The sequence below is a fragment of the Pituophis catenifer genome, unplaced genomic scaffold, assembly GCF_029215685.1.
Source record: "Pituophis catenifer annectens isolate HBS135680 unplaced genomic scaffold, rPitCat1.0.hap2 SCAF_1, whole genome shotgun sequence".
In the NCBI taxonomy this organism is placed as follows: Eukaryota; Metazoa; Chordata; class Lepidosauria; order Squamata; family Colubridae; genus Pituophis; species Pituophis catenifer.
Window position 1 is genome coordinate 307,268,091 of NW_027256881.1, and position 12,024 is coordinate 307,280,114.

The following is a 12,024-nucleotide window of genomic DNA, read 5'->3' on the forward strand; positions in this document are numbered from 1 at the left end:
GTGTGCGTGGCCAACTTTTTTTTTTTTTTTTTAACTTTTCAAAGCATTTTTTCTAATGCTTTGAAAAGCCTCTGACGATCAGGAAACTCAGCTGGGATCATCAGAGACTTTTCAAAGCATTTTTTTACCAATGACTCTTCGGCCAAGAGGTTGCAGAAAAAAATGCTTTGAAAAGCCTCTGACTATCCCAGCTGAGCTGCACGATCATCAAAGGCTTTTTTTTTTACTTTTAAAAGCATTTTTTCGTCGGAAGAGGTTGTAGAAAATATGCTTTTAAAAGTAAAAAAAAAACAGCCTCTGATGATCCTGCGGCTCAGCTGGGCATGGTGGGGGGGGGGGCGTAGGGATTTTTGCTGTTGGTTCTCCAAACCACCCGCCGCCATCGCTACCGGGTCAAGCGATCCGGTCTCAACTGAGAGCATTTCACCCCTGGTACAGTAGTACAATAGTCCTCAATTTACGACTAGAATTGACCCCCAACATTTCTGTTGCTAAGTGAGACAGTTGTTGTGAATTTTGTCCCATTTTACAACTTTTCTTGCCACAATTGTTAAGTGAATTAGTATAATTGTTAAGTTAGTAACAGGGTTGTTAAGTGAATCTGGCTTCTCCATTGTCTTTGCTTGTCAGAAGGTCACAAAAGGTGATACACATGACCCAGGGACACTGCAACCATCATAAATATGAGTCAGTTGCTAAGTGTCTGAATTTTGACTACGTGACCATGGGGATGCTGCAACCGTCGTGTGAATAACAGTCGTAAGTCACTTTTTCCAGTGCTGTCGTAACTTCGAATGGTTTCTAAATGAACTGTTGTAAGTTGAGGACTACCTGTGTTGCAACCTGAATCTGTAATCAGTATCTGAAATTCATTAGTAAGATGTTGCTGATTTTGCTGTTCTATGAAAGACAAGAGCCTTTCTTTTTAGAAAAGTTGTGTTGCTCCTGAAAAGCATAATATTTGAATAGTTTGATTAACTGTGTTTGTAAAATATTTAGAAATCAATGCATAGCTATCTACTCCATTAATTATTTGTCCAGTTCCACCACAAAACCAAGGGAGAAGCACGTTTACCCATAAGTGAGGAAAGGTTCTTCATTCCTTTATGGACATCTGGGAAGGATTCCAATTCCTCTAAATTCTGTATTCAATTATTAAAAACCTCTTTTTTCGAGTCCGGCAATCACAATTAATGTTGACCCAGCAGAGTTTAACTAGGAGACAGTAATAGCATGGGGCTTTATAGCATTGGAGGAGTGTTTATTTTAAGCCTCTTATAGATATTTATGAAACAATGATTCATTTATTTGAACAAAAACCAAAAAGAAGACAAGCTGGATTTGAAATAAGGCAGTTTCACCTTGAGCAAGTGTGGCTGTTTCCAATGTCACTGAAGGAATCCCTGAAAGATTTACAGCTGCTAATTTGGTCAGAGGTCACAGGAGACCGAGAATTCAGGCAGATTTCCACAGATTCTTCTCTTTCCTTTCTGGCTTCCCAGAATGACAAATACTAGAGAGTACAACCTGTCTCTCCAGCACATTACATAAGCTAGCATCGTTCAGTCTAGCACTCACCAGCTGTGGACCACTATTTGCACTTCACAAGATGTGCCAACAAGATGTGCTTGCAAACAATTAAACTATAGTAGAAGCTTCAGTCATTTCCCCTTTGTTTGAACTAAGTGGCCCAGAGTACAGTCCTACTGGTTTGTGCAAAGCATAATTCCTGTCAGACACATTTCAGGTTTTTCCCCCCACTCTGCTTCGACCCTCTGGTTTGATCCATATGCAAGCAGGACACATCTGAGGTTCTAATATGTGGCACAGTGGTTAGAGTGCAGTACTGCAGGCTACTTCTGCTGATTGCCGGCTGACTGCAATTTGGCAGCTGAAATCTCACCAGGCTCAAGGTTGACTCAGCCTTCCAAGGTGGATAAAATGAGGACCCAAATTGTTGGCGGCAATATGCTGACTGTAAATTGCTTAAAGAGGCCTGTAAAGCACTGTAAAGTAGTATATAAGTCCAAGTGCTATTGCTGTTGCTATGTGCAGATAATTTAACAACCATGAACTGGCCTGAACTAGTTTGAGAGTCCCCCTTATCTGGGCACCCAAGTCTGGGAAAGATAGTATAAAACCTCTATTTTTTTCTAGATAACTTGTGGTCCCTTCCTTCCTTCTAACCGCATCATATTTAGCAGCACTAATTTTTTTTTCAAATGTCTTTCCATGCCATTGACTTTATCTTATCCACAGTCCATGACTGAGGCAGCTTTAAGTGATTCTTTGCTGCACTTGTGGTGAAGCAGCATTTCCTCCTTTACATTAACACATCTGACCACAGCCTCAGAGTGTGTAAAATGTTTTAGGTTTTGTAACACATTATTTTGGAGGGATGTCAGGTAATTCTAGTGATGTGAAATCTAGTATTCCTCAGAAGGACTGTCAACAGAGACATTAATTTTGTATTGATAATTGGTTTTTTGAAGACTCAAGGATGGGTGCACTTCAGCTCTGCATTGGGGAAAGGTCCCATGTATGCTTTGTGCTTAACATATATAACAACCCATAGTAATATGGCAATTTGAATTTTGTCCCAAGACAACACTTCAAAGGGATGGCAGAGGGACATGGAGGGTGAGCAGCCGATGCTCTTTGCTACTACTCCATCCTGATTGATAAGTCACTGAAGTGGAGAAGAGTTGTGTGTATTATAACAGAAGGTGTTGCTCCATCCCATGTCTCCCAACCCCTTTCTCTGATCCACTGATCTGTCAACTAAGCTGTTTTGAGACAAAGTTGTAATGTTCTACTGGAAGAATAGACCAGTGATTGAATTCAGCTGGTTCGGACCGGTTTAGGCGAACCAGTAGTTAAATTGCTGGCTGGCCCCACCTCTTCCTGCCCCACCCCTTCCAGGAGTCCCCAATCACCCCATTTTGGCTCCCAGGTAAGTGCAGGGAGGCCTCCTAGGCCCAAAATGGGACACGGGGGCGGCGAATCCCCCTGTGCCCCGTTTTTGCTCCCAAGGAGGTGCAGGAGGCCAAATGCTGCCTGTCACACCCCCTGGCCACGCCCACCAAGCAACACCCACAGAACCGGTAGTAAAAAAAAATTGAATGCCACCACTAGAATAATCCAATGTTCACAGCAGTCTGAGCAGCAGGTCAGCAATGTGGATTTTCCAACACTGATGATCTACCAGCAGGGCATCTTGAAAAGTCTCCATCCCAGGAAACTGCCCACAATTGTCTAAGTCTGTCCCGCTATATGTTAAGAGCAGCAACTGGAAGTGGCTTTTCCTGTCTACTGTGAAGAGAAGATGCAGCCAGGAAAGTGCACCAATTATTGTCCTTAAATTATTCCATATTAAAACTATAAGGACCAACCTATTTTCAAGTCTTGTGCAATAGTGGTGAATATATATAGCTCATGTGTAGGATGAGGATGAAGGTTTGTTCTCTGAGCTTGTGGGTTGGTTTCTGAACGTTTTGTTACCAAGCTAGGTAACATCTTCAGTGGAGTTTAGGGGATGTCAGTGTTCCTCTGTTTATAAGGCTTCAGGTGTGTGTGCGTCAAGAGAGGGTCTTGTGAGGGCTGACCCATCACAAGACCCTCCCTTGACACACCCACACTTGAAGCTCTTATAAACAGGAACACTGACACTGACATCCCCTAAATTCCATTGAAGATGTTACCTAGTTTGGTAATCAAATGTTCGGAAACCGCTTGGAAAACAAACCTTTGCCCTCTTTCAAGCCTTATCAATGAAACAGAATATAAGTTCAGCCATCTATGCAATGTAATTTATGTCAGTATACAGAACTATTGAATCAGGGATGGGAAGAATTATGCCAGCATAGCTGTGAGGAAATGCCCAGTGACTAATTGCAACTTTCTCTGGGTGGAGTTCAAAATGATTTACAAAAGAAGGGAAGTCTTAAAGAAGACTTACCAAAAAAATCAACAAGGTTTCAAACTATTGTTAACTCTAATAGTGATCTAAGTTCACTAAAAAATACTCAGAAAAGGAAAAGAAATAACAAGTTTAAAAGCAGTCGTTCCCCCCATCTATCTATCTATCTATCTATCTATCTATCTATCTAATAATAATAATAATAATAATAATTTTATTTCTATACCGCCCTTCTCCCGAAGGACTCAGGGCGGTGTACAGCCTATTTAAAAACACAAAAAACACGACAACAATTTAAAATTTAAAATCATTAAATAATTAGGCTCCAATTAAAATCCCAGAAATTTAAAATACCCCAATTTAAAACGTTATGTTAATAACCCTGCCTGGCGGAACAACAGGGTCTTCAGAGCGCAGCGAAACACCCGGAGGTCGGAAATCTTTCGTATTTCGGGGGGCAGTTCATTCCACAGGGCTGGAGCTCCCACAGAGAAGGCCCTCCCCCTGGGTGTCGCCAGCCGACATAACTTGGCTGATGGCACCCGGAGGAGACCCTCTCTGTGGGAGCGGACTGGTCGGTGGGAGGCTATTGGTGGCAGAAGTCGGTCCCGAAGGTACCCGGGTCCTATGCCATGGAGCGCTTTAAAGGTGGTGACCAACACCTTGAATCGCACCCGGAAGACCACTGGGAGCCAGTGCAGCTCGCGCAGGAGGGGTGTCACGTGGGCGCAACGGGTTGCACCCATAACCACCCGCGCGGCCGCATTCTGGACCAGTTGGAGCCTCCGAGTGCTCTTCAAGGGGAGCCCCATGTAGAGAGCATTACAATAGTCCAACCGGGAGGTGACAAGGGCGTGAGTGACCGTGCGCAAGGCGTCCCGATCCAGAAAGGGCTGCAACTGGCGAATCAGGCGAACCTGATAAAAGGCCCCCCTGGCCACGGCCGTCATGTGCTCTTCTAAAGACAGCCGTGCGTCCAGGAGGACACCCAGATTGCGAGCCCTCTCTGTGGGGGGCAAAGATTCACCCCCAATAGTCAGTGATGGCACCTGCTGACTATATCGGGGCGCCGGAAGCCACAGCCACTCGGTCTTGGAGGGGTTGAGTCTGAGCCTGTTCCTCCCCATCCAGGCCCGCACGGCCTCCAGGCAGCGGGACATCACATCAAGGGCATCGTTGGGGTGGTCTGGGGTGGAGATGTACAGCTGAGTATCATCAGCGTACAGATGACACTTCACCCCGAAACCACGGATGATCTCACCCAGCGGCTTCACATAAATGTTGAACAGGAGAGGCGAGAGGACCGACCCTTGCGGCACTCCCCATGCGAGATGCCTCGAGGTCGACCTCTGTCCCCCTGCCAACACAAACTGCGAGCGGTCGGAGAGGAAGGAGGAGAACCACTGCAAAACGGTGCCCCCTATTCCTAACCCCCTCAACCGCTGCAGCATGATACCATAGTCGATGGTATCAAAAGCCGCCGAGAGGTCTAATAGGACTAGGACAGAGGAGCAGCCCCTGTCCCGAGCCCTCCAGAGATCATCCACCAACGCGACCAATGCCGTTTCAGTGCTGTACCCCTGCCTGAAGCCCGACTGGTACGGGTCTAGATAGATAGCTTCATCCAGGTGCCGGGGAAGTTGTCGTGCCACCACGCTCTCAACAACCTTCGCCACAAAACGAAGGTTGGAGACTGGACGATAGTTGGCTAATTCAGCCGGGTCCAGGGAAGGCTTCTTGAGGAGGGGCCTCACTACCGCCTCTTTCAAGGCGGCAGGAAAGGCACCCTCACTCAGAGAAGCACTTATAATCCCCTGGAGCCAGCCTCGTGTAACCTCCCGGGAGGCCAGCACCAACCAGGAGGGACACGGGTCCAATAAACACGTGGCGGCACTAATCTTACCCAGAACCCTGTCCACATCCTCGGGAGTCACAGGATCAAACTCCTCCCAGGTAACATTCTCAAGACCTGCCCTCGTCTCCTCCCGTGGACTCATCCAGTCGGAGTCCAAGCCATCCCGAATCCGAGCGACTTTATCGTGCAGGAATTGCACAAAATCCTCAGCGCGACCCTGCAAGGGATCTTCCCGCACTCCCCCCCGGAGGAGGGAGTGGGTCACCCTAAACAAGGCGGCTGGGCGGTTCTCTGCAGATGCGATAAGAGCGGAAAAGTGGTTAGACTTTGCCGCTTTTATCGCCACTAGGTAGGTCTTGATATAAGACCTCACCTGTGTCCGGTCGGAATCGGATTGGCTAGTCCTCCAAATGCTCTCTAGGCGTCTTTTCCGACGCTTCATCTCTCTCAGCTCCTCAGAAAACCAAGGAGCCAGTTGAGATCGGCATCGGGTCAGAGGCCGCAAAGGCACGGCCGCAAAGCTCCAGCGGCCGCCCTTTCCCAGGCGGCCACCAGCTCTTCAGTCGAGTCGTGTGTTAGGGTCTCAGGGCACGGCCCAAGCTCTGTCAGGAACCTTTCGGGTTCCATCAGGCGCCTGGGACGGAACCATCTAATTGGCTCCGTCTCCCTGCGGCGGGGGGCGGCGGTAGGAAAGTCTAGTTGGAGGAGCGAATGATCTGTCCATGACAAGGGTTTAATATCTAGGTCCCCTCTACCAAGATCATTCAACCACTGACCAGAGACAAAAATCAGGTCCAGAGTGTGTCCCCCTATGTGAGTGGGGCCTTGAACTAACTGGGTCAGGTCCATGGCCGTCATGGAAGCCATGAACTCCTGAGCCGCCTCTGACGCCTCACCCGCGGATGGAAGGTTGAAATCCCCCATGACGATAAGTCTGGGGGTATCAACCGCCACCCCGGCAATGACGTTGAGTAGCTCGGGCAGGGTCGCTGCCACGTGGCAGGGAGCCAGGTACGTAGTCAGCAAACCCATCTGCACCCCACGGCCCCACTTTACACAGAGGGACTCACATCCGGCTATCTGAGGAACAGTGGTCTCCCTCGGACAAAGACTTTCCCTAACAATCACCGCCACTCCCCCACCCCTCCCCTGGGCCCTTGGCTGATGAAATGCACGGAAACCTGGTGGGCACATCTCAACGAGGGGGACCCCCCCCTCCTGGCCCAACCAGGTCTCCGTAATACCTGCCAGGTCCGCACCCCCCTCCGAAATAAGGTCACAAATGAGGGGGCTTTATTAACCACCGACCTGGCATTACACAACATCAGCCGCGGACCCAGGGCCTGAGACTCTACACAACCCAGGACACGAGTCACGCATCGGGGGCCGGAGTGCGCAATCGCTCGTAAACAGCGTATGCGCACCCCCGACACTTGATATGGCCCCCTGCGTCCGTCATACCTGCCCCTCCCACTCATTATTTCAATTTCACAGCCCTTCCTGTCATCCCCCTGCTTCCCGGTTAAATTTCCTTTCGCGACCCTCCTGCTGCAACTAATCGACCCATCATCCCGCTCGGTTGCTATCTGGACCCCCCCAGGTCCGCTTTTACAACCCCCCCTCCCTCCCGGGTCCCCTTAAAATTTTTTTAAAAAATTTTCCTAAAAAACCCCTCAACCCCCTCTTTGCTACATGCCATCTCTCGGGGTTCCAAAGCCCGTCATCAAGATAGGCCCTCGATAATGTGGAGGGCCAGGCCTGCGAGAGGGGGGAGTCTCGCAGCGCAAGAAGGTCGGCTTTTTGGAGCATCAACCGAACCAGAGATGGGAAAAAGGCCAGTCCGGGGGTCTATCATAGTCCAAAGGGATAACTGAACATACAGATCACAAAATGTCCATTTGTAGAGCTGGACTCCACTGTCCTCTCACAACAGGGAGAAGGTCCGATGTTCTTTTTCTCCAACAGAGGCTAATAGCCAACCATCCTCTCACGACGGCTGGTCCCGTTACAAGGGTTAACGGGAACAATGTTCTATCCTCCCCGTTGGGATACAAAAATCTCTCAGTTCTTTCAAATGGTGTTCAGTCTCTCCTACCAGCGAGGGCATGAGTGGAACATAGTGGGGGGGTCCAGAATGTCCAGAGCATAGTAGTTCGTAAGCCCCTCCCCCCATGAAAAAGGGGGGGGAGGCAGGGGGAAGGAGGGGGGGAAACAATATCCCCAGAGGAGGGTAACATCTCTTCCTCTGCCGATCTATAAGTCCAGGCCTCCTCACTTCGGCTTCTCCTCTCCACTCTCAGCAAACTACCACTGCAGCATTCTGTGGCAGACGTCGCACCGGAGCCAGTGTCACCCCCCACCCCAGCACCATAACAGATGCATGGGGGGGGGCAACCAGCGCCGCCAACTGGCCTCCACCGCCAGCACCGCCTTGGCTCTGCTGCTTTGAGTGGGGGGGGAGGAGGGGAGGGGGGGCATCGCCCCACGGCCGTTCGTACCACCGCCGGAGCCACCATCCCCCTCCAGCCCCTCTTCTCCGATGGGAAAAAAAAAAAAAACAAGGACCGCAGCTAGATGACTCTTTGCGGCCACGCCAAGCTGCTCCCACCATCGCTGCTACCGCCATTCCCACTGCTGCTGCCGCCGCCATCACCGCCGTTGCTTTCTCGGCGCCCTCAGCTGTTCTTCGGCGCCCTCAGTTGTTTTACGGCGCCCTCACCGCCGCCACAACCTCGCGGGGCTCCAGGCAGTCCCACAGCGCCCAGGAAGGTCTCACAGCGTCGCCGCCGCCTCCGCCGCCGCTACCAACCCTGCGGCGCTCCGCGGCGTCCTCGGCGTCCCCAGCACCCTTCAGGGCCTCTCCCAAACCGCTAGCCCCTCGCTCCAACCATGATGTCACAAGGGGAGCAAAAATCCTCCCCAGGTTGGGCAGGGGCTCTCCTCACTGGGGCTCGGGGTTGCAGGTGGATTTAGCGCCCCTACACCCCTCGAAAAGGCCAAATAGCCCCCATCATCAGATCGGGAGCTCACCCAGCACCGCCATCTTCGAGCATGCGCACTAGATAGATCTATCTATCTATCTATCTATCTATCTATTTATCTATCTATCTCGATCTATCTATCTATCTATCTATCTATCTATCTATCTTGTATATTATTTTTTTTCAAATAACTCAAGACAATGAACATATCTAGCACACCTTCTTCCTCCTATTTTCCCCACACAACAACTACCCTTTCTTGCGCGAGCTGCACTGGCTTCCAGTGGTCTTCCGGGTGCGATTCAAGGTGTTGGTTACCACCTTTAAAGCGCTCCATGGCTCAGGACCTGGGTACCTACGAGACCGCCTTCTGCCACCGATAGCCTCCCACCGTCCAGTTCGCTCCCACAGAGAAGGACTCCTCAGGGTGCCGTCGGCCAAATTATGTCAGCTGGCAACACCCAGGGGGAGAGCCTTCTCTGTGGGAGCCCCTGCCCTTTGGAATGAACTGCCCCCGGACATATGCAAGATCTCTGACCTCCGAGTTTTCCACTGTGCTCTTAGGACCCTGCTCTTCCGACAGGCAGGGCTAGCTTCATAAATTGAGTTTTAAATTTGGAATTCTTAAATTTTGGGGTTTTTTTAGTTAATTGGCCTTAAATGTAATACTTTTAATATTTTTTTAAATTTAAATTGTGATATTTGTATTGTGTTTTTACCTGGCTGTACACCGCCCCGAGTCCTTCGGGAGAGGGGCGGTATAGAAATAAAATTATCCTTATCCTTATCCTCTGAGGTGAGTTGGGCTGTGAAAGAGTGACTGGCCCAAGGTCAGGCAGCTGGCTTTCATTATTGTTTTTGGCAGCTAGTATTTAAGTTACGGCTGAGATTCTGAAAGCAAGACTTCCATTAAAGAAACTAGCAACCATTAATAGTTCTTTTCCCAGTGAATTTATCTAGTTCTTCCCAAATGATCAAAATCAGTACAATTATTGCATAAGAGAACAAATTGCACATTACGGTTCTGCTTTAGTTCTCTGTTCAAATATATGATGGATGAACCCAGGTACTAATATTCAGGAATATTGGAGTGAGGGGAGAATCGATGACTCTATTATGTCTCCTATCATTATAATCAAGTACCTTATATCAAGTATTGCCGTTTCATTCTGTTGGCTCTCTCTCCACACTCAAGAAAGCTTCCTCTGTAATCACAGAATGTGGAAATATAGTACAAAGAAAAAAATTTCACCAAAAATTATTGGAATAATGAAGTCTTTCTTCTCTTTAGTAATCATATTTTATGCTTTTGCAAAACAAGGTGATTGAATATTATGACATTCTATTGATACCATAAGGTACAATTTATAAAGAAAGCCTTAATGCTTTTAAGCTCTGCTACCTAACCTAGATATTTTCCTTTTTATCATATATTCTCATGATTTTTTGAGTTTTGCATAAAAAGAGTATTTAAGGTTGCATCTGAGTATAAATCTCATCTTGAAAAGTAATTTATTCTGAGGTTTTCTGACATATAGGGAAATATTTTAAAAATCCAATGGCTCTGTTCTAAAATCCACTTAAGCATGCTTAAGCCTATTGATTATGGTGGGCTTAAAGCATGATTTAATCTGTTTTGGACTGTGAATGGTGAGAACATCTGGAAACAGAAGATTATCTCATAGCATGTCACTTCAATATTGGTATACTTTTGAACTCAGTTTGACTATCATATTTTGTGTAAACTTTTGCATAGTAAGCATTTACAACAGTCAGATCTCTTCCATAATTAGATGTTCATTTTTTTCTTATATTATAAAATAACTCTTTCCATAATTTCATGGTATACTAGCTGGTCAGAATCCTATTCCTTTCCCCATGCTATGTTTGTCTGTAATGGAGCACTGTTACAGCTGACTTACTCTACAAAAATGTATTTTTTATAACACAAAACACTGAGTACTATTTCTTCATAAAGCATACCTCATTTGCTGCCATGAAATGAGGTAGTGGCTACCAGTTTACCAGTAGCTTTAAAAGAAAAGAAGTAAATTCATGGAAATAGAGTCAAAATGTTATGTTTAATGGCATACTAGTCATTAGGGAGAAGGAGAGGATGAATCTTGTCATGTCCTGTTTATGAAATCCTCAGTGTCTGGATGGCATTTATAGAAACAGTTTTCGGAGTCATCAAACTGGGCTGTCCTTGGGTTCATACCTCAGACAATTTATCCAAATCTGATGAAGACAATGAAGTTAGTGAAATCTGGAAATCTGGATTGCAGCCAAATCAGTTTGTATGTTTATATCATCTGTAGCATTTATTCTAATTCACGTTTTGGCAATTGTAAGAACAAAATGCTCTACAATGATTTGGATAAGGCCTGCTTAATTCATGAACGGGTTATTTGGATTGCACAACTAAGTTACACTTCCTTAAATTCAAGCAAGTGTTGTCTCCCACATACTTTTGAATGAATCAACTCTGTTCTCCTTTTAGGGAAGCCTCATGGAGCAGATGACTTCCTCCCAGTGCTCATGTATGTTCTGGCCCGCAGTGATCTGACAGAGATGATTCTCAATGTAGAGTATATGATGGAACTTATGGACCCTGCTCTGCAGCTGGGTGAAGGTATGAAAGAACTCCAGTGTATTGATGCAATGCAGGAGTGGCCAGTTTGCAGGCCACATGAGGCTTATCCAGATCCTTTCTTGCCCACACACCCCAAATCTCATCAACATTGCATGTTTAATGGAAAATAAAAACATTTGGTAGATTTCCAGGATTAAAAATAATAATAATAAGATCCATGCACAAAATTTCAGATAAACCTAATCCACATTAACCTCCCTAACCTAACCCCAAAAGGAAAAATAAAAACCAACCAAAATTTACAAGCACATATTTCTTGGTGATGTCACTAAAGCAGCATTAAGCCTTACAGTAGGGGGTGTCCAACCTTGACAATTTTAAGACTTGTGGACTGCAACTTCCATGCTGGCTGGGGAATTCTGGAAATTGAAGTCCACAAGTCTTGAAGTTGCCAAGGTTTGGACAGACCTACCTTACATCCTTTTGGGGTAGAATGAAAAACATATGGGCTCCTACCTATGGTAGTGGGAGAACATATCAATGAGAGTAAAATGGAACATGCCTAATAAACTATTTTTATCTTGGCTAATAGTCACAAGCTAAGTAGGATCAATCCTGTTCAGTTTTACATAGGGAGACCACTAGGGAAATGAGCAATCTAGGCAAGACTAGAAAG

General features: G+C 46.9%; 1 protein-coding gene across 1 annotated transcript in view; it reads left to right on the forward strand.

Moving 5' to 3' along the window:
* Positions 1-12,024, forward strand: part of RIN3 (Ras and Rab interactor 3) — a 50,281-nt gene that overhangs the window by 28,499 nt on the left and 9,758 nt on the right. Inside the window, exon 7 of the mRNA XM_070936085.1 lies at positions 11,256-11,387. Coding sequence (XP_070792186.1) covers positions 11,256-11,387 — 132 coding nt within the window. The remainder of the gene's footprint in view (positions 1-11,255; positions 11,388-12,024) is intronic.